Source organism: Lepus europaeus, chromosome 1 (assembly GCF_033115175.1).
Source record: "Lepus europaeus isolate LE1 chromosome 1, mLepTim1.pri, whole genome shotgun sequence".
Taxonomy (NCBI): Eukaryota; Metazoa; Chordata; class Mammalia; order Lagomorpha; family Leporidae; genus Lepus; species Lepus europaeus.
This window is the reverse complement of record NC_084827.1, coordinates 172984816-173008782: the sequence shown is the minus strand read 5'-3', so window position 1 is coordinate 173008782 and position 23967 is coordinate 172984816. Positions and strand designations below refer to the sequence as shown.

Here is a 23967-nt window from a genome sequence, read left to right as displayed (position 1 = left end):
AGAACTCCATCTGAGTCTTCTACATGGGTGGCAGGGGCCTCCCAGGATGCATTAGCAGGAGGCTGGATCATAAGCAGCGTAGTGAGGACTCCAACAAAGCACTCTGATGTAGAATGCTGCCGTCCCATGCACCCATGCAGCACCTTAACCAGCTGGACCACAGTGGGTTAGCAGCTCTCTTAAAGACATTTTAAAATATTCCAGGCCGGCGCCGTGGCTCACTTGGCTAAACCTCCGCCTTGCGGCGCCGGCACCCTGGGTTCTAGTCCCGGTGGGGGCACTGGATTCTGTCCCGGTTGCTCCTCTTCCAGTCCAGCTCTGTGCTGTGGCCCAGGAATGCAGTGGAGGATGGCCCAGGTCCTTGGCCCCTGCACCCCATGGGAGACCAGGAGGAAGCACCTGGCTCCTGGCTTCGGATTGGCGTAGCTCCGGCTGTAGCGGCCATTTGAGGGGGTGAACCAATGGAAAAAGGAAGACCTTTCTCTCTGTCTCTCTCTCTCTCTCTCTCTGTCTAACTCTGCCTGTCAAAAAGAAAAATATTCCAGCAGTACTCAGGTTAGCATTTGATTGTTTCCTCTCATAAGTCATTTTTTTTCCACCCAGATTTTTTAATTAAATACTTTGAAGGTTTATTCTGTTTAATATTTCCATATAAACATTCTTAACTTCTTAAAACCTAACAATTCATCACTTATCTGCTATTAAATAAGTCCCATTTTGTTCTCATATCACCTTAAAAACATACTGCCTAAATATAGATGCACAATTCACAAGAAAATTTCTCCAAAAGCTTTTATTCAACAAAAATTGCAACAATCACCTCCAAAGTAGAATCTAGGAGACACATTGTTAACTCATTCTGGCTTCATTTGCCAGCATCATGATGACATTAAAAATAAAATACAATTGAAGTAACCAGAGGCATTTATTAAATTAAACACTAATTGTTTCCTGTAATTCCCACCAAATAACATTAAAAATTATATAATTTAGCCACTTTTAATGGTCATGTCTGTAAGGTTAAATACTTGTTTTGCAGTAAAAAAGAAAAAGCATATCAAACATCAAAATATCTCGCTTTCTCTCTGTGAAACTCAAGTTCTCAATCACCGTGGTTTGCTTGCTGAAGGTTTCTTCCAGTCAACGCCATATTCTACAGGTATTATCCCTGCTGCCTAGTAAAACAAATTTCATAGAGTCATCTTTTTTTATCCATTTCACTTCACTCTTCTCCCAAGTTGACAGTTTCTGAGTTATTGATAAACAGTATGTACTAAGCACACCTGATCCTCGGCACCCAGCTGCAGAGCCCCAGGGTCTCTGGGACATTTTTGAAGCACTCATGATTTTCCTTTCATATCAGCCAGTTGTAAGTAGCACAGGTTCACACCCTGCTCACACAGGCATCTTAGAACTGGAGAGGACCTGAGAGTACACCACTCAGCCATCTCCTTATCCTCCCCTCAAATGTTGCCACCAAGTATAAATACAGTGAACCTGAATTTCTCTGGGTTTAGGATATAACCTTATGAGGAGGAAGGATATTTCATTTTAGAACATCTCAGAAAGTCAACAGGTTTTTCTCACTGTCCGTGGGTAATGCTGACGCTCTTACCTTCAAGGACAAGGTATTTAACATCAATATTTGTAAGTTTACAATTTTAAGATACAAAAAAAAATGTTTTAAGTGTGAGAGCTGTTGGAACTGGGAGAAAGACACATCATGTTTTGAAAAATGGGAAAATCATATTGGCCACCTTTTTTTTTGCCAGCTTGTGATTCTAAACCCAACGTCAGTCAACCCACTAGAAAATATGTGCAATTAAATCTTACTGGAGTCCACTTAGTGAACAGGACAGATAAATCCAAATACAGTGATTCTTCTGTTGATGTTAGGACAGAAGGGTCACCCCATTCTAACAAGCTCTGTCAGCCAGTGGGCTTATAATTAGCATGCTGGTGCTTTCAGTTAATTCAATAAAAATCAATAATATCTTAGCTGCTGGATTAGGGAACGACAGGATGCACTAGACTAGGGATAAACAGTGAAAGAAAGGGATGCAGGCAATGCACTTTCAGGAGAGAATTGAAAACTACACTGGAAACCCCACAAGAGGAGGAGGAACCCCATGGACCTGTGTGGAGGGTGAAGAAACGTAGCACAAACATGGGAGCTGCGCACGACTGTAAAAGCCAAGAACAAGAGGGCAGCAGCTGGAGACCAAGGTGACACCAGACTGCAGCAACCCATGGAGATGGAAGCAGGGGGAAGAGCGTGGTGTGAGTCCAGACTGGAGCACTTGGGGCTAGTGGCTGCTAGCAGCTGACCTCGGACCCGTGGAAGTAGAGGGGGCACATTTGTCTCGCGTCAACTTCACCATAACAACTCCTGCTGCTCAGCTGAGAAAGGGCGGGCACCATTTTGAGTTTGGCTGGCAGCTGCACGTGCCCTTGTTTGTGTTCACAGCACCTAGCCGAGACAGGACAGCACCCTCATAGCAGTACTGGTGGCAGTAACGAATCTACACTTGGCCAGTGGTTCTTATGTACCCATGTGATCCAATGATTCTATAGGAGAGAACAACATGTGGTCTCGACTGACTTTGACTCCCTAATAGGGAGGTGACTGGGCAACCAAAAAGGACAGTGAGGCACCCACAGCCTCCCAGGATCCAAATGCTTAGGCGGAGCTGTCTCAGGGAACATCAGCTTCTCTGTTGACTGGGCAGGCTGGCAGAGCAAACAGAAACTTCTGCACCCAGAGACTGTGGGAGACTTGTGTTCTAAGATCATGTGGACTCAGTAGCTACATGAAAAGGTGCATGGAGTGGCTAGGTCTCTGGGCAATCACCAGAAGTGGCTCTACATGCTCAGTGTGCTCACAGAGAGGACTGCACAGATCATTTGTGTGGTTCATATGGTGGCTTGGAACACACAGGGGGCAGACACTGAGGCATTGAGATCTACCACACCCATCTTGGGTATTAACCTGGATACTCGCTCCACCCTGGAGCACTGACCAGAGCTCCCTGGTCACACCACTACACACCGCTTGATATTCACTGAAGGTGCAGCTATCCCACTAAGCCACAGAGGCATAGCACAAAGATAAAAGCTATCAGAGAAAACAAAACAAAACAAAATCAACCCCACAAATGCCAAAAAAACAAACACAGAAACTCAAGAAACAAAAATAAGGAAGACATCATGACCCCTCACTGAAAGGAACACAACATCTCAATATTAGAGTGTGAAGATGAAAAGATTGAGGAAATGCCAAAAATTGAAATCAAAAAATTAATCATAGGTCTACTGAAAAGCAATTAGAAGCAAATCTGGGAATGAAAGGAAACAATACATGATATGAATGAAATTTTTTCCCAGGAAATTGAGATTTTAAATAGCAAGCAAAATGAAATATTAAAAATGAATAATTCGGCCGGCGCCGTGGCTCAACAGGCTAATCCTCCGCCTTGCGGCGCCGGCACACCGGGTTCTAGTCCCGGTCGGGGCACCGATCCTGTCCCGGTTGCCCCTCTTCCAGGCCAGCTCTCTGCTGTGGCCAGGGAGTGCAGTGGAGGATGGCCCAAGTGCTTGGGTCCTGCACCCCATGGGAGACCAGGAGAAGCACCTGGCTCCTGCCATCGGAACAGCGCGGTGCGCCGGCCGCAGTGCGCTACCGCGGCAGCCATTAGAGGGTGAACCAACGGCAAAGGAAGACCTTTCTCTCTGTCTCTCTCTCTCTCTCACTGTCCACTCTGCCTGTCAAAAAAAAAAAATGAATAATTCAATAGGTCAAATAAAAAATGTGGTGGAAAGCCCTAACAGCAGACTTGATGGAGCAGAAGAAAGAAAAACTGAGCCAGAAGAAAAATCTTTAGAAATCCTACAATCAAACAGAAGCAGAAGGAGAAGGAGGAGGAGAGGAGGAGAAAATAGAAAACAGAAGATAGTGTTGGAGATCTATGGGATATTATCAAATGACCCAACATATGGGTGTTAGGAGTTCCTGAAGGTGTGGAAGTAGAAAATAGATTAGAAGGCCTACTGAGTGAAATAATTATAAAAAACTTCCCCAATTTGGAGAAAGAAAGAAATGTCCAAATAGAAGAAGCACATAGAACTCCTGACAGAATGACCAGAAAAGATAAAACACATTGTAGTCAAACTTTTCACAGAAAAACATAAAGATTCTAAAACAACATGCTCTAGAAAAGCAACAGATTTTTTTCATAGGCTCTCCAATTAGACTCACAGCTTACTTCTCATCATAAACCCAACATGCCAGAAGGGAATGGTAAGGTACAGTCCCAGTCTTGATAGAAAAAAAACTAAACCAGATTACTGTATCCTGCAAAGCTCTCATTTATGAATGAAGGTGAAATAAAGACCTTACACAACAAACAGAAATAGAAAGACTGTCACCATTCTCCCAGCCTTACAAAAAATGCTTAAGGATCTGCTACATACAGAAACACAGAAAGACAACCATCATTATGCAATAATGTCAAGTAGAAAATTGCCTAGTAAAAGTGCAATAGAAATCCAAAGTAAACAATAGGAATAACTTATGGAAAAATGCCAGGACCAAGTCATTAATTATCAATCGTCACCTTGAATGTAAATATCCTCAACTCTACAGTTAAAAAGATACAGACTGGCCAAATGGATTAAAAAAAAAAAAAGATCCATCTATTCGCTGCCTACAAGAAACACATCTCCCCAAAAAAGATATACAAAGACTGAAAGTAAAAGAATAGAGAAAGATATTCCACGCTCATGTCAAGCAAAAAAAGGGCAGGTGTCGCCAGGCTGATATCAGACAAAATAGAGTTTAACATAAAAACTGTTAAAAGAGATTAAGAATGGGACTATATATGATTAAGGAATTAATTCAATAGGAAGATGTGACTATAATAAATATATACGCACCCAACTACAAGGCACCTGGTTATTTCAAAGAAATGATTTCACCACACTTTCATCAATGGACAGATCAACTAGACAGAAAATCAACAAAGAAACAGAGCTAATTGACATTATGGACCAAAAGGACTTAACTGATATAACAGAAAATTTCACCCCACAGTTGCAGAAAACAAATTCTTCTCATCAGTGCATGGAAGTTTCTCTAGGTTAGACCACAAGCCAGGCCATAAAGTAAGCCTTATCAAATTCAAAAAATTCTAAATCATACCATGCACCTTCTCTGATGACAACTGGAAATCATCAATGCAAGAATCTCTAGATCACATGCAAACACATGAAGACTGAACAACATGTTCCTGGATAAACAATGGGTCATAGAAGAAATCAAAAGAAAAAAACAAAAAATTTCTGGAAACAAATGAAGATGACAATATATCATATCAAACTTATGGGATACAAAAAATGCAGTGTTAACAGGGAAGTTTATAGCAATCAGTGCCTACATAAACAAATTGAATAGGCATCAAATAAATGAGCTATCAAGGCATCTCAAGGATCTAGAAATACAACAACAAACCAAGCCCCAAATTAGTAGGTGAAAAGAAATCATTAAAAATAAATAAATAAATAAATAAAATTAGATAATAAATAAACAAAATTGAAAAAAATATGAAGGATCAATGAATTGAAGAGCTGGGTTTTAAAAAATAAACAAAATTGATATAACATTGGCCAAACTAATGAAAAAAAGAGGGAAAAGACCCAAATCAATAAAATAAGAGGTGAAAAATAAAATGTAAAAATAGATACTATAGGGGCCAGCACTCTGGTGCAGCAGGTTATTGCCCTGTCCTGAAAAACTGACATTCTATATGGGTGCTGGTTTGAGACCCAGCTGCTCCACTTCAGATCCAGCTCTCTGTTATGGCCTGGGAAAACAGTAGAAGATGGCCCAAGTCCTTGGGCCCCTGCACCCACGTGAGAAACCCATAAGAAGCTCCTGGCTCCTGCCTTCGAATCAGTGCAGCTCCAGCTGTTGCAGCCAATTGGGGAGTGAACCATTGGATGGAAGACCTCTCTCTCTCTCTCTCTCTCTCTCTCTCTCTCTCTCTCTCTCTCTCTGCCTCTCCTTCTCAATCTGTGTAACCCTGACTTTCAAACAAATAAATAAATCTTTAAAAAAAAGAATAGATACCATAGAAATAACAAGAATCATCAGGAAATACTACAAAGGATCATCAGGAATTACTACAAAAGAATTACCAGAATAAATAAATAGATTCTTAGAAACATACAATCCATCAAAATTGAGTCATAAAGACACAGAAAACTGAAACATGCCAATAACGAGGACAGAAAGTGAATCAGTGATAAAGACCCTCCCAACAAAGAAAAGCCCGGGACTGGACAGCTTCATTGAATTCTACCAGATATTTAAAGAAGAACTAATTGCAATTCTTCTGAAGCTATTCAAAACAAGTGGAAGAGAGGGAATCCTCCCAAACTCCTTCTATGAAGCCTGCATCACCTTAATTCCTAATACAGAAAAAGATACAACAGAGAAAGGGAAGTATGGACCAATATACATGGTGAATACAGATGCAACAATCCTCAAAAAAAAATTAGCTAACTGAATCCAACAACATATCAAAATGATCATTCACCCAGACCAAGTGGAATTTATGCCTGGTATGCAGGGCTGGTTCAACATTCATGAATCAAAAAATGTGATACATCACATTAACAAACTGAAGTACAAAAACCATATGGTTATCTCAATAGATACGGGGGAAACATTTGTTAAAATATAACATCCTTTCATGATAAAAACTTTAAGCAAATTGGTTATAGAAAGAACATTCCTCAGCACAATCAAGGCAATTTATGAGAAACCCACATCCAGCATCCTATTGAATGGGGAGAAGTTGGAAGCATTTCCACTAAAACCCAGAAACCAGACAAGATGCCCACTATCACCATTGCTATTCATATAGTCCTAGAAGTTTTAGCTGCAGTCATTAGACAAGAAATTAAAGGCATACAGGGATATGAATTGGAAAGGAGGAAGTCGAATTATCCCTGTTTGTGGATGAAATGATCTTATTTATAGGGGATCTGAAAAATTCCATGGAAAGACTATTGGAATGCATAAAAGAGTTCAGTAAAGTGGAAGGATATAAAATCAACACCAAAAAATCAATAGTCTTTGTATTTACAGACAATGCCATGGCTGAGAAAGAACTTTAAGAACAATCCCATTCACAAATGCTCCAAAAAGGATAAATATCTTGGCATAAATTTAACCAAGCATGTCAAAGATATCTATGATGAAAATTGCAAAACACTAAAGAAAGAAATAAAAGATGACATTTAAATTGTAAAATATCTTCCATGTTCATGGATTGGAAGAGTCAACATCATCAAAATGTCCATACTACCAAAAGCAATTTACAGATTCATTGTGATCCCAATCAAAATACTAACTATATCCTTTGAAGATCTATATAAAATGATGCAAAAATTCATATGGAAACACAAGAGACCCCAAATAGATAAAACAATCTTATACAACAAAAACAAAGCCAGAGGCATCACAATACTTGGTTTCAGGACATTCTACAGGATAGATATCATCTAAAGAGTCTAGTACTTACACAAAAACAGACTTGTAGATCAATGGAACAGAACAGAAACTGTAGAAATCAATGCAGATATCTACAACCAACTTATCTTTGACAAAGGATTTAAAATCAATCCCTGGAGAAAGTACAGTCTCTTCAACAAATTATGCTGATGAAACTGAATCTTCACATGCAAAAGTGTGAAACTTAACCCACACCTTACATTTTACACAAAAATCCACTCAAAATGGATCAAAGACCTAAATCAATGACCTGATACCTTCAAATTAATACAGAACATTTGGAAAACTCTGCAAGACATTGGCATAGGCAAAGACTTCTTGGAAAAGACTCCAGAAGCACAGGCAATCAAAGACAAAATTAACAATTGTGATTACATCAAGCTAAGAAGCTTCTTCTATGCAAAAGAAACACTCAGCAAAGTGACAACTCACGGAAAGGGAGAAAATATTTGCAAACTAAGCAACTGATAAAGGATCTATAAAGAGCTCAAGAAATTCAACAACAACAGAACAAACAATCTAGTTAAGAAACAGGCAAAGGACTAGAACAGGTATTTTTCAAGAGAGGAAATTCAAATGACCAACAGACACTTGAGAAAATGCTCAGGCTCACTATCCATCAGGAAAATTAAATCAAAGCCACAATGTTTCACCTCACTCCAGTTAGAATGGCTCTCATACAGAATTCAACAAACAACAAATGCTGGTAAGGAAGTTGGGATGAAGGTACCCTAATCCACTGTTGGTGGGAATATAAAACTGGTTCAGCCACTGGGGACTACAGTATGGAGATACCTCAGAAATCTGAATATAGACCTACCACACGATGCAGCCATCCCACTCCTGGGAATTTATCCAAACCAAAAGAAATCAGCATATGAAAGAAAGAGTTATCTGTACCCCCATGTTAATTGCATCACAATTCACAATAGCAAAGATATGGAATTAAGCCATCAATGATTGACTGGATAAAGAAATTATGGTATAAATACACTATGGACTACCTGGAAGTCTTCTGCCTAGCCAGCCCAGAATCTTTCCTCTTCCCTAGGTCGCACCCCACTACAGGAGTATCCAATTCCTTCTGTCAAAGCCCCCCAATGATGTCCTTTGACTACGAAAGGATCTGATACTTGTTGACAGTAAAATGTATGGTTTATTCAGATAGTGTTTTAGAAGTGTCTGCATTTTAATTGACACTTGATAAGCATAAGCCCAAAGAAAGTAATCTGTAATTTAGAAGGTATCCATAATTAAGCAGAAGGGAGATGATTTTAGGGAGAAAGGAGGGCTTGTTCTCATCACCTTGAAATTATATTTAGGAAGCTACCCAACCAATGTCTATATAAATTATAATTTATAGCATATTAATTATATCAATTGAACCTGTGACACTTAACCTATTAAGCCAGGTTATAAATTTTTAATTTATTCAAAGCAATAAAAGCACTGAGAACTAGAACTAGCCTTCAATGTCCACTTAGGGTATCCCTACCCCACACTAAAGCAGCACCCTGATCTGTGTTCAAGGCCTTCCCTAAAGGTATCCCACAGACATCATGCCATAATCTCATCTTTCTCCACTTTGCACAATCTAAAGTAACCTGTTCCAAACTCATTTCTTATAAAATGTTACTAATATGATAACCCACATTGAATTTTTAATGACTGGGAAAATATTCAATGTATTTTATTTTCCCCCAAATAGGAGCACTTTAATAGGGGGCATCTGCAGAGAAAAAAAACTTAACTCAAAGAATAAATCTCCAATGGACCATGAAGCCAGTGGTGCAGAACTCTCCTGCCTTGTTTTGGTTCCTAACCAGCCAAATATTCACCATTTGTTCTGTGGTGATGTCTGAAGAAATGTCACCACAAGTGAGGCAAGCTACCAAAGTGGTCCCTTATGGAGAGTAATGAAAATTCAAAGTTTACAAAGCAGGCTAAGAGGAGCCACAGGCCCAAACATGGCATAGGGGAAGAGGGTACACTTTTAGTATGCAATCTGGGAATCCGAATAGGTAGTGTGAAAGAACAGTGGTGCCTATGGTGTTTACTTCTCCCGTACCTGTAATGACTATGTTCCCTTGATAGTTGAAAGCACAAGAAAAAATCTCATCAGTGTGTCCCTTAAGAACCTGGAGGCACTGGCCAGTCTGAGCATCCCAGATTCTAGCTGTTTTGTCAGAGCTTCCAGTTAGAAGACGGTTTCCCTGCGGATTGAATGAAATCTGCAAAAGAAAAAGAAGAAAAATGAGTGCATGTTTATGTAAGGGTTCCCAATGGACTTTTCATCATCACACAGGGAGACATAATGAAGAGCCTGTCATCTCCCCAGCCTAGTATTTGTTGCTGCACAGAACAATTTCTACATGACAAGAAAGATACTGCAAGGACTAAAACCTGAAAATCCAAATCTAGGTGGAAGATCTCTAATCCCTGCCCTTCATAATTCCAAGGATAAAGACAAAGCAGCCTTATCAGTTGGGTCTTCCCCATCTGGTTTTCGCCACAAATGTGTGATACCCTTCCCCATATACACAGTAAGGGTCCTGGTCTGAATGAAAACATAAATCAGGCTTCTTCATACCGACACTCCAGCATCGTCTCTGAACGTGACTCTCTGTTAGTAATCACAGCCATGATTCAGGCCACTTTCTATAAGGCTGGAGTGGAATGTCTCAAAAAGGGTATTAATGATATTTTAGCTTCGCACTCCCCAGAAATGTCACTACCAGATGGCAATGTCATAGGTAATAGTCACTTAACAGGCAAAAAGCTTAGTAACGCAGAGTTGGAGGAGACACACGTTTACAAAAACAGACAAGTATGTGTTGAGGGGACATGCCTGATGTGATGATCAATAGATACCCAGGCAGAGACTCTCAGAAACCTGGCCCAATGCCTGCCCCCATCTGCTTCCCACATCCCACTCCCTCGCCTCCTCTCCCAGGCTAGGAAGAGGTTGTGGGCTGCACTCCCACAGAGACAGGTACTGACTGGCCCAAGGGCAGGAGCCAGCAGCAGGTGCAGAACCAGGAGGGGTGAGAACACCTTCAGTGAGCTGACATCCTCACACTGATATTTTACAGAAAGGAACAACTCTGATCGCAGCTAAGAATCCAAGGAATCGGGCTGATCTAGGAAGGGAGAGTCCCCAGAACCCGGATCTACTCTGCAGTTTTTTGATGCCACATCTACACCTCAGATCACAAACGGAGGGACCCTGCTCTATGAATAAGCGTTCTAGAAATAGCTTATATACAATACTAATATGTAAATGAGGTTTCAAGTGTTAAATATTTCCAGGAAACACTTTTTCACTTGCATCTAGCTTATAGGACACTTGATACTTGCTACACATAATTTTCTGAATTATATAAACCTGTGTATTTATTTGAATCAAGAATAGCACTTCATAAGTCCCTTATATTGCTGTATTAAGTATTTGTAGCTAAACTCTTTCTGCCAACTGTTGAGGAGAATGCTACTTTATACTTTTAGAAAGATTTAAAATTATTGATTGTGCTGATTTTGAAGACATTCTTAAAAATAAGGTCTTTGAGTAATTTATCTCTAGAAAGAATGAGATAATTGAGCCAGCTTTACGACCTCAGATCCAAGACACATTTATACTAAGCATGCTTCTTTTTTATTTTTTGAAAGTAAATAAGATGCTCTAAATGAGAAAGCAACTCACCTTTGAAATTTCACCTTCATGGCCTTCCAGTTTGGTAATGAGTTTTCTTGTGGCCGTATGGTAAACTCTTGCTGTTCCTTTTTAAGAGCAGGGGTATATATTAATTCATCTTAAATACAGAACTTTGAACCAAAGATCTTGAATTATCCAAGTATTTATCCCCTGACACACATCTTCTTGCCTGTGGTGATGGCCAGCCCATACACTCCTCCAAGGGCAAGTTGGTCCCACTGCAGAGGAGGATAAACGAGCTCCTCTCTGCCTCTGAGCTTACTGAAAGGGACAACTGGAAGGAGTTTGTGTGCGTGTATTGGGGGGAGAGGGGTTCTGCACAGTGGCATCACCAGTAAAGTTGCCGCCGGCAATCCTGGTTTGTGCTACTCCACTTCAAAAGCAGCTCCAAGCAAATGGTCTGGGAAAAGCAGCTGAAGACAGCCCATGTCCTTGGGCCTCTGCTGCCCATGTAGGTAACACCTGGAAGAAGCTCCTGGCTCCTGGCTTCAGCCTGGCAACACACTAACTTGTAGCCACCTGGGGAGTGAACCAGTGGATGAAAGGTTCTCTCTCTCTCTCTATCTCTCTCTAATAATAATAAATAATTTTAAAAAATAGATTCCAAGATAAAAGAGGGGATAAGGGACAAGAATGGAGGGGGGAAAAGATTTGTAAGGGAAATAATGGGATCAAAGCAGGCTTTAAGAGGCAGGTGACCAAATAAGGAAAAAAAAAAAAACAGCAAGATATGACACACCAAATGTGAATTTATGTTTATGCAAGGTGCACAGGCCTTCCTAGGAAGTAACATAGGCAGAGAACAGGCTTAAAGAACTTCACTTCCACAGAGATAATTAATTGAATGCTTTGTTTGCTGCTGTACACCCAGTGCCAAGAAATGTCAGGAGCACAGCAGACACTCACATTGATGTAGGATGGATGCATGGATGGACAGATGGACAGATGGATGGATGGGAGAGGTGCTATGTGCATTTACTTCTAAGCAAATACGTAAGAAATAGAGGTGTTAAATAAGCATAGAAAGAGAAAAACATGAGTAGTGAAATTTTTTTCAGAATCAAAGTTTCAATTTACCCTGCCAGATGAAGGCTGCTTTTTAAACACAAATTATAGAGATGTATAATGGCAAAATGCAGCAAGGATAGCAAACTTTAGCTTTCAAATTTGCACTCACAGAAAAGTGAAATATCTGAATAAACTTTTAGTTACATTTCTGACAATGTTAACCTCAGAAGGAAATAGGCAAAATGATAACAATTGCTACTTTAAATTAATGAAAAAAGTAAAGTTTGCTACTTATTTGGATGCTTCAGAAACCTTAAAAGGAAAAGGCTGACTTGTTTTAGGAGTTTGTTAATAACATGAAAGAAAGTAGACCAATATTCTAAGGTTTACAAAAGTATGCTTTTAAAACACATAAAATACAAAGTTTGAAACCCTATAGATTTAAAAAAATAGAAATAAGGACACCAAAAACAAAATTATTGGTAATAATTTCAATGAGAAAGGAAATGGAGATACATACAAAGAAACAGTTGAAGCTGCACAGATAATTAACTCTGTCGAACAAGATCCAACTTCTAACAAAGGAATTCAGAGCAAAGACTAGAGATAAAAGAAAAAAAATAGAATAAACAAAACTGCTTAGGAAGCACAAAATCGGCAAAAGTTTACAGAACACACCAAAATGAAAAACAAAAGATTTTAAAGTAATGTTTTATCAAATAAGGGTAGAAATAGCAGATGATACAGAAAGCAAAGCCAGGATAACTGAGCTTATCATTTATTCTTACCCTTCTCTTAGTAACCTGTCTCTTCCGTACACTACTCACCGACTTCCAACCTTCTGCACAACCTAATGCTGCAGTAACCCAACACACGTGTGTGGCGTGGCTTATTTTCTGCCTATCCTTCTGCAATATAACTGTTCAAAGCCAGGGGCTTCTATTTACTTTGTTCACTGATATACCCCATGGTCCTAAAACAATTTCTGGAACATAGTAATTATTTCAGTATATATTGTTGAATGAATTCTCTTTATCAGCGTTAATAATATTTAAAATGAAAAGGTAGAATTAATTACAGTTAAGGGATAATATTTAAAAGCTACTATTTTGAACAAAATGGAAAAGTGAGCTGTTACTTTAAAAAAATCTGCAACTCAGGGTGTTTGCATCTAGGACATGAAAAGGATTTCTATGGATGATCAATGAAAAGATCACCATTGAAAAGTCCTCGTGATCAAAAGAACAAGTATAATTTTGAAAAGGGAGATAATGATGCAAGACAATGTAATTAAATCACTGTCAGAATTCTACGACTTGTCTTAACACCAACATGTGTCACTACTAAAACATGTGTTAGTCACAAGAAGTAAATCTGAGAAAATTAAGAAAAAGTTATGCCTGGTAAAAATCATTCCATTTCACCAAAAGTTCTTAAATGACTGTCAAGGAGTTTATGAATACATAACACAGAGTCACATATGGTCATCAGGAGAAGCAGGAAGACATACAATATCATACATGCTTGTTAGAGAAATGACTTAAACATACTGTAGGCTCATTTATGATTGTCCAGCCAATTCCATGGTCAGAGTGTTTGCTCTGCTTGATACACATCCACAAAGGCTACATTGACAAGACAATGTTACATATGATCATGAGGGAGATGTCAAAGGTATAGCTTAGTGTCATACGTGATCAACAGAGACAAGACACACAGTGCAGAGGCAAATGTGGTTCTCAAGGAGACAATACAGATACACTCAAATGTAGTGTCTGTTATATGTGATCACTGGAGAGATGATCTAGACATAAGACAGTGCCACATATTGTTGACAAGAGAGACACAGATGTAGTTCAGAATGAAGTTGAAATAGACAGTATAGCATCATACATGACCATTAATGAGATGATGCCATACTATATGATTATACATAGGGTTAAAATATTTATATATAGATATAGTATATATTGTTTGATCTTATCCTATAATGAAGACATAGGGCACCATGATGTGTGGTTGTCAAAAAGATGGAAATAACATAACATAGCATACATAGTCACCAAGAAGATATAGAAGATAGTGATGAGTCATATATGTACTACAGAGAGATGACACATAAATAGTGGAGCAACACACGTGTCATTAGGAAAGGACACAGACATAATGCAGCATCATACATAGCCATCATGGATATGATACTGTATTGTCACCTCAGGTTGTCCAGATTTGTTGCAAAACAGTATCCTACTCCACAACGTTGTCAAGTAATGATATAGATATAATAATATGTATAGTTATAATAATTATAAATAATTATTATAATAATATAAAATAAATAATCTATATCACTAATGTATGTATGTATGTATCTATATGTGTATATATACATATATATATATATATATATAGAGAGAGAGAGAGAGAGAGAGAGAGAGAGGAGAGGAGAGAAAGGGAGATGTCACTATTTATATAGAAATGATCACACTTGGCTTTCAAGAAGATAATTTGGGAGTGTAGGGTGGTAAGAAGCACCTTGCTTCTAAATCTGTCTATAAGAAATACATGAAATGACTTGTTCTTTCATTTCTCTATTCTCTTCAAGGTAGGAAACTAATTCTATTATAAAGGAATCTGTAGGGCGCACAATTTAATCTTTAGACCTTATAAAAGAGATGGCTAACATTTTTCTGTAATAGCATAGCCAAAAGAAGAACTTAAATAATAATCTCATAGCTAGATTCACTTCGCCATCAGCGAAGTATACAGTAAATAGAAAAAACCTCCCTTTCAGACCAAAGGGAAAGAAAATTTTAAAGTGAGAATATAATTTTCCTCATGGGCATTGTCTACCTTAGAAAAACTACTACAGAACATGCCTGTGACTATAGACTTGTAGTTCAGGCCACCGAAGATTAGAGATGGGACTTGGGCACTCCCTTGACTTGCATCCTCTGGTCTGCTTGAACACAAACCAGGAGGAAAAGAAAGCTAGGCATCAGAAGCAAGGGGTGGCAGGCCTATTAATGGCTGATCTGTACAGTGATCTGCCCTCAAGGAGATCCAACAGGCCAGTCCACTGCAGTGGCTTTCAATGTGGTAAACCTGGGCTTCAGCAGAAGTCAGCTTGTGAAGAGCCCTGGCAGCTCTGCCAAGAGTTGGATCACTGGAAATGGACCTGCCCTGGAGTCGAAAGATGCCCAGGTCAGAGCCACAGATCTTATTGGCTCTAAGCTGAAAAGCCCTTCACTCAGCCCAACTTCCAACGTGACCACTGCAGCTGAGGGTAAGGTCAAGTAGGGTCAGCAACATTGCAGGTAGAACTGTACATTTCTTGTTAGAGATGCCCCCTGCCTTTACCTGGCCAGCTCTCCTCCCAGGCCAGCCAAGTAATGAAAGTCAACAGAGTGCCTTCCCCTAGGAGGTTCACACCTCCCTTAGGATATACCCCATGTGAAGAGATAGATAGGTCTGGGCCTCTGAATTTACAAGGCCTAAAGCCCACCAGATTATTATCAAGCCCCTTCTAATAGGTTCTATTTGCCTCTCAATCAGAAAAATTACTTGTAGCTTAGACAGCACCTTTCTTAGCTCCTCTAATAATGACTCTGTCCTTTGTCCTAGGCCCTGTCTAGTGCACTTGGGCCTCATTCCTTTGTAATCATAACCTCTACTCTACCACCAATGGCTCTACTCCCAACCTGTGTGTACTGATGGTCCTCTTCCCCACTTCATGCTGTATAATTGTTCAAACCTGGTAAATGCCACTCTTAGGATCATTGGTTACTATCTTCACTCTGTCTTTTATGACCTTGTCTAAATATGATCAGAGTCGGCAAACTTAGAAGGCTTCCATAGCCTTGGCAACTCATGACAACAGCCTAGGATGGTTACTGGCGCCATAAACTAGAGTGTCAATTTGTTGGATCAACAACAGGAGCCACTGTGCACTTGCTCCTCATGTGGGATCTCTGTCCTTAATGTGCTGTACATTTTGATTTAATGCTATGACTAGTACTCCAACAGTATGTTTCACTTTGTGTTTCTATGTGGGTGCAAACTGTTGAAATCTTTATACTAAATTGATCTTCTGTATATAAAGAGAATTGAAAATGAATCTTGATGTGAATGGAAGGGGAGAGGGAGCGGGAGAGGGGAGGGTTGTGGGTGGGAGGGAAGTTATGGGAGGGGGAAGCCATTGTAATCCATAAGCTGTACACTGGAAATTTATATTCATTAAATAAAAGTTAAAAATAATAAAAAAAGAAATACATGAAATGTGTTCACCTTATAAAATAAAAAATACTTTTAAAGTCACCAAAAAAAGATGATTTGCATATAAACATTCATAACATATGTTGATCAAAGAAAATAACCTTATTTTAAATATTATACATATTTATCAAAGAGATACTACAGTGATAATAGAACATCATATTTTTTTTGCAAGCCAACTTTACATTATCATCAAGTTGATGTGATAGACATCTTTAGCATCACATATTGTCATCACTCAATATGACATCATGTATAAATATTTTCAAATTTGTACAAAGACAGTACAACTTCATGTTGCTGTTAAGAAAATGATATAGGGGCCAGCACTGTGGTGTAGCATGTAAAGCCACCACCTGAAATGCAGGAATCCCATATGGGTGCCAGTTCAAGACTGGGCTGTTCCAATGCAGCTCTCTACTATGGCCTGGGAAAGCAGTAGAAGATGGCTCAAGTTCTTGGGCCCCTGCACCCATGTGGAGACCCAGAGGAATCTCCTGGCTCCTGGCTTCAAATTGGCCCAGCTCTGGCTGTTGCAGCTATTTGGAGAGAGAACCAGCAGACAGAAGACCTCTCTCTTTGCTTCTGCCTCTGTCTCTCTGTAACTCTATCTTCAAATAAATAAATAAATAAAAAGTGATGGATTCCTAGCTGCTAAAAAAAATGAGGTAGATATTATATACAGAGACACATGATTGTAGAGGAGATGACTAGGTATGAAATAGCTTCATAGTCTGTTTTCTGGGAGACAGCACAGATATATTGTCCTATATGGTGGTCTCAATGAGAAAATGAAGACATGATCTTGAATGATATATGGTTGTCAGGGAAATGACAGCAACAATTAAACACCTCACTTGTTCATCAAAAATATGTGACCGACATTGTAGTACATCAAATATAGTTGTCATGGAGGTACTATGCAAATAACATCATCATAAATAATTTTTACAGACATAGTATAACATCATAAATTGTCCACAATAAGGTGGACTATAGCATATTATCATAATCGTGAAGAATCACTATGGAGTTCAGCTTGACAAACAGTTAAATTCACTACAATCATACAATCAAAGAGTTACAATGCATCTTTCAAGTAACATTCAAGATTCACCTTTTCAGAATATATATATATATATATATATATATATATATATATATATATAAAATCTCCTAATATTAAGGTTTTATGCACAATGTTAAGAAACATCTTTAAAAAAACATGAAGAACTACTTCATTACAGAGTTCACAGTTGGATAAAAAGTTAAACTCACTGTAACAAAAGTTTCTAACATACATAACCAACAGGATGATGCTTGCACAGTGAAGCACCATTAGCCAGCCAGAGAGATGACATACACATGCTGTGTTATGCCACTCAAAGGCCAGGAGATAATGGTGCGGATAAAGCATACTGTAATCAAAGGTGTAACTTAAACATACTCTAGCATTAATAAGTAGTCATCAATCAGAAGAAACAGATATGGTATAGCATCAAATAAATTTTTTCAAGATGATGATGAAATAAATTGTCATTTTTAAATAATGAATCTAATATAAGGTAGATGATGCATAATAATCAGGATGATCTGGCAGAGATAATGTATCATCTTGTGTAGTCAACATGGAAATGAGGCATACATAATGCAGCGCCACATGTGGTCACCAGGAAGATAATATAAAGCAACACTGTACATGGTGATAAAGGACAGGACATAAAATAGTACGAAGAATGGCTACCACATAGTGTGGCATCTCATAAACAGATGATGCAGGCCATAGCATCACACACAGAAGATTACAGTGATAAATACAACACAGCATCAGATATGTCCCTTTTTGAAAGAATCCACAACATATAATGACAAAGTTATTATGGAGATAACATACAAATAATTTAGAATCCTATGTAGTCATCAAGGGACATGAAGTAGACATATAATTGCATCGTAACAGGTGTTTAACAAAATTTTCAGACTTATAATAACATCACAAGTGATTATTTAAAAAATGAAGTGCACATGGTTTAGTGTCATACATAGCTACCAAGGAAATGGTACAGCCGTACTTGGGCATCAGGCACAGCATCAGGAAGATGATGCAAGACAATGGGTTTGGTTTTACATTCTCATCAAAATTATAACTCCACAACATGCCCAGGGGCTGGCGCTATGAAGAAATGGGTTAAACTCATGGTATGCAGTTCCAGCATCCCATGTGGGCACCAATTTGGGTTCTGGATGCTTTACTTCTGATCCAGCTCCCTGCTAGTGTTCCTGCGAAGGCAGGGTAGGATGGCCCAAGTGCTTGGGCCCCTGCACTCATGTGGGAGACCAAGAAAAAGCTGTTTAGGATCAGCTTAGCTATAGCCATTGTGTCATTTGGGGAGTGAACCAGCAGATGGAAGACCTCTCTTGCTCTCTGTCTACCTCTTTCTGTAACCCTGTCTTTCAAATAAAATAAAAATAAATCTTTAAAAAGAACATCCCTAGTTATAAATGGAGTCATTCAGGTATAAATGTTTAGAGGTCATTGTCAAGGATACAGCATATACACAGTTTAGTTATCAAGGAAAAAACATGATTGTAACATTGCATCCCACATGTTCTTCAAAGGATGATGCAGACATCCTGCAGTGTAAAATATGGTTATCACAAACTGATCCATGAAATGGAACACTTCATGTTTGTCAAGAACAGGATATAAAGAAATAATAGCATCATATGTCATATTAAGATGATGGCACATATATAGGATAGCATCATTCATAATGATCAAAAAAATAACCATAATATAGTGTCACTTGAAAATACTAAGGTAATAATAAAATAATATTATAGGATCATGTATTATTATAAAGGAAAAGGATACAGATATTTATATCCCTATGCAATTACAAAAGACATGAAAATGGCAGAGCAACATAACATTTACCAAGATAGTGCAATAGCATACTATGAAACATACTTATTTTTTCCCAGAAAACTTTTACTTAAGGAATACAAACTTAAAGCATTTCATAAATACAACTTTAGGAACATAGTGATTGTTCCTACCTTACCCACTCTCCCACCTATGCTTGTTCCTGCCTTACCCACTCTCCTACCTATGCTCCAACCCTTCTTCTCCCTTCTTCTCCTATTCCCATTCTTATTTTTTACTAGGATCTATTTTCAATTAACTTTATACACATATGATTAACTCTATAGTAAGTAGAGAGTTCAACAAATAGTATGAAAAAAAAGTGTCCCACATAGTTGAGACAAGAGCTGTTCAAAATCATTGCATCTCATCTCAAAGTATTGTATTAGTTATCACAGATAACTAATAGGTGCTCTGTTAGTTACCACAGGTCAGGGAGAATATATGGTATTTGTCATTTTGGGACTGGCTTATTTTACTAAGTATAATGTCCAGTTTCATCCATTTTGCTGCAAATGGCAGGATTTCTTTTTTTTTTAACCACTGTGTAGTATTTCATGGTGTACATATCCCGTAATTTCTTTATTCAGTCTTCAGTTGATGGACATTTGGATTAATTCTATATCTTTGCTATTGTGAATTGAGCTGCAGTAAACATGGGAGTACAGATAACTCTTTCATATGCTGATTTATTTTGGTCTGGGTAAATTCCCAGGAGTGGGATTGCCTGGGTCAAGGGGAGGTCTATATATAGGTTTCTGAGGTATCTCCATACTGTCTTCCAAGTGGCTACATCAGTTTACATTCCCAACAACAGTGGGGTAGGGTACCTTTTTCCCCACATCCTCACCAGCTTTTGTTGTTTGTTGATTTCTGTATGAAAGCCATTCTAACAGGGGTGAGGTTAAATTTCATTGTAGTTTTTGATTTGCATTTCCCTGATGGCTAGTGATCCTGAGCATTTTTTTTTTTCATTTGTCTGTTGGCTATTTGGATTTCCTCTTTTGAAAAAAGCCTAACTGATAGAATCAAAAAGGGAGAGAAAGATCCAACATGGGAAGTGGGATACACAGCAGACTCACAGAATGGCAGACGTCCTAAACAACACTCTAGCCTCAGAATCAGCCCTTAAGGCATTCGGATCTGGCTGAAGAGCCCATGAGAGTATTGTAGGCATGGAAAGCCAAGATACCATGGAAAAGAAAAAAAAAAAAGAAGACCTAAATGAAAGATCTCTGTGAGTGAGATCCCAGTGGAAAGAACGGGGCCATCAAAGAAGGAGGTACCTTTCTCTGAAGGGAGGAGAGAACTGCCACTTTGACTATGACCCTATCGGAGTAAGATCAAAGTCAGCAAACTCTAAAGGCTTCCATAGCCCTGGCAACTCATGACTAGAGCCTAGGGAGATTACTGACGCCATGAATAGGAGTGTCAAATTGTTAAGTCAGCAACAGGAGTCACTGTGTACTTACATCCCATGTGGGATCTGTCCTTAATGTGTTGTCTAATGTGAAGTGATGCTATAACTAGTACTGAAACAGTATTTTTACACTTTGTGTTTCTGCGTGGGTACAAACTGATGAGATCTTTACTAATTATATACTGAATCGATCTTCTGTATATGAAGATAATTGGAAATGAAAAAAAAACCTGGTGTTAAATTGGAAATGGCATAGAAAATTAATTAATTTAAAAAAATATTATGTAGGATCTCTGTCTTTAATGTGCTGTACACTCTTATTTAATGCTATAACTAGTACTCCAACAGTATTTTTTTCACGTTGTGTTGCTATATGGGGGCAAACTGTTGAAATCATTACCTCATACATACTAAACTAATCTTCTGCATATAAAGAGAATTGAAAATGAATCATGATGTGATTGGAAGGGGAGAGGGAGCAGGAAAGGGGAGGGTTGTGGGTGGGAGGGAAGTTATGGGGGGGGGGGAACCATTGTAACCCATAAGCTGTACTTTAGAAATTTATATTCATTAAATAAAAGTTTAATAAAAAAAAAGAAAGAAAAAAGCCTATTTAGAAAGAATGATCCAACATGGGAAGCAAGATACACAGCAGACTCATAGAATGGTGGATGTCCTAAACAGCACTCTGGCCTCAGAATCAGCCCTTAAGGCATTCGGATCCAGCTGAAAAGCCCATGAGAGTATTTCAGGCATGGAAAGCCAAGACACTCTGGCAGAAAAAAAAAAGAGGACCTAAACGAAAGATTTCTGCGAGTGAGATCCCAGTAGAAAGAACGGGCCATCAAAGAAGGAGGTACCTTTCTCTGAAAGGAGGAGAGAACTTCCACTTTGACTATGACCTTGTCTAAATATGATCAGAGTCGGTGAACACAAAAGGCTTCCATAGCCTTGGCAACTCATGACAAGAGCCTAGGGTGATTACTGATGCCATAAACAAGAGTGTCAATTTGTTAAGTCAACAACAGGAGTCACTGTGTACTCACTCCTCATGTAGGATCTCTGTCCAGAATATGTTGTTCAATGTGATTTAATGCTATAACTAGTACTCCAACAGTATGTTTCACTTTGTGTTTCTATGTGGGTGCAAACTGTTGAAATCTTTACTTAATATATACTAAACTGATCTTCTGTATATAAAGAGAATTGAAAATGAATCTTGATGTGAATGGAAGGGGAGAGGGAGCAGGAAAGGGGAGGGTTGCGGGTGGGAGGGAAGTTATGGGGGGGGGAGCCATTGTAATCCACAAACTGTACTTTGGAAATTTATATGCATTAAATAAAAGTTTTTAAAAAAGCCTATTTAAATTCTTTGCCCTCCTCTCCTGGGTCTCCCACTTGGGTTATTTGTGTTATTGAGTTTCTTGTGTTTTTATATATTCTAGCCATTAATACTTTATTAGTTGCATAGTTGGCAAATAATTTCACCCATTCTGTTGGTTGCTTCTTCATTTTGCTGAGTGCTTCTTTTGCAGAGCAGAAGTTTCTCAATTTGATATAATCCATTTGTCAATGTTGGCTTTTATTGCCTGTGCCTCTGGGATCTTTTCCAAAAATGCTTTGCCTACCTCAATGTCTTGCAGGTTTTCCCCATATTCTTTAATAATTTGATGGTATTGGATCATCCATTTTGAGTGGATTTTTGTGTTAGGTGTGAGGTAGGAATCTAGTTTCATACTTCTGCATGTAGAGAACCAGCTTTCTCATCAACATTTGTTGAAGGGATTTGTCCTTGCTCCAGGGATTGATATTAGCTCCTTGTCAAAGATAAGTTGGTTGTAGATGTGTGGGTTGATTTCTGGAGTTTCTATTCTATTCTGTTGGTCTATTCACCTGTTTTTAAACCAGTACCAGGCTGTTTTGATTATAACTGCCCTATAGTATGTCTTGAAATCAGGTATTGTGATGCTTCCAGCTTTGTTCTTGTATAAGATCACTTTAGTTATCTAGGTTGACAGGTACACTGTCCCCCAGAGGGCTCCAAGCCAGACTCCTGCCAGGCTCTTCCTGCAGCTTTATCACTAGTGGCCTGGACTGTTTCAGTTTGGTCTCACCTAACTCTTCGAAGCTGGTGCTAAGGCTCTTGGCTCCAGAGTCCTGAGTTGTGCACATCCACATGCTTCACATAAGTCCACAGCATCCCTCTAATTTGCGTGCAATTTCCTATTCAGTTTTCTCCCTAATTCTTCCCTAAGATTGCACTCTCCCATGTTTTTTTAACTATCTTCCCATAGACTAGAGCAGTAAGCTCTGCTCTATTCTGCCATCTTGGAAACCTCAATGATCAAAACTTACTTATTTAAATATGATGCCACAACAAGGTATGCTCTTGTCAAAAGTGTGATGCATACATTATATAGCCTTCACTCATTTTCATCAGGGAATTTACTCATGGTACAATAGCATCAAATATGGACCAGGCTTATCATATAGTGGGTTCAGCCACTGCTTGCTAGGTTGGTATCCCATATTGGAGAACTGGTTTGGGTCCTGTTGTACCTCTTCTTCTTCTTCTTCTTCTTCTTCTTCTTCTTCTTCTTCTTCTTCTTCTTCTTCTTCTTCTTCTTCTTCTTTTTGACAGGCAGAGTGGACAGTGAGAGAGAGAGACAGAGAGAAAGGTCTTCCTTTGCCGTTGGTTCACCCTCCAATGGCCACCGCGGCCGGCGCTGATCCAAAGCCAGGAGCCAGGCGCCTCTCCTGGTCTCCCATGGGGTGCAGGGCCCAAGCACTTGGGCCATCCTCCACTGCACTCCCTGGCCACAGCAGAGAGCTGGCCTGGAAGAGGGGCAACCGGGACAGAATCCAGCACCCCGACCGGGACTAGAACCCAGTGTGCCGGCGCCGCAAGGCGGAGGATGAGCCTAGTGAGCTGCGGCACCAGCCGTACCACTTCTGATCCTGGTCCCTGCTAATGTACCTTGGGAAGCAGATGAAGATGGCCCAAGTGCTTGGGCTCTTGCCACCAATGTGGGAGACCCAGATGGAACTCTGGG

The 23967-nt window shown here is 39.2% G+C and overlaps 1 protein-coding gene across 1 annotated transcript in view; it reads right to left on the bottom strand.

Annotated features, from left to right (window-relative positions):
- Positions 1–1027: 1027 nt before the first annotated feature.
- The window catches only part of DAW1 (dynein assembly factor with WD repeats 1), a 92917-nt gene continuing 69977 nt past the window's right edge, over positions 1028–23967 (bottom strand). The window contains exons 11-13 of the mRNA XM_062202279.1: positions 11274–11350; positions 9642–9804; positions 1028–1175 (exon numbers count right to left, since the gene is read on the bottom strand). Coding sequence (XP_062058263.1) covers positions 1141–1175; positions 9642–9804; positions 11274–11350 — 275 coding nt within the window. The 3' untranslated portion in view covers positions 1028–1140. The remainder of the gene's footprint in view (positions 1176–9641; positions 9805–11273; positions 11351–23967) is intronic.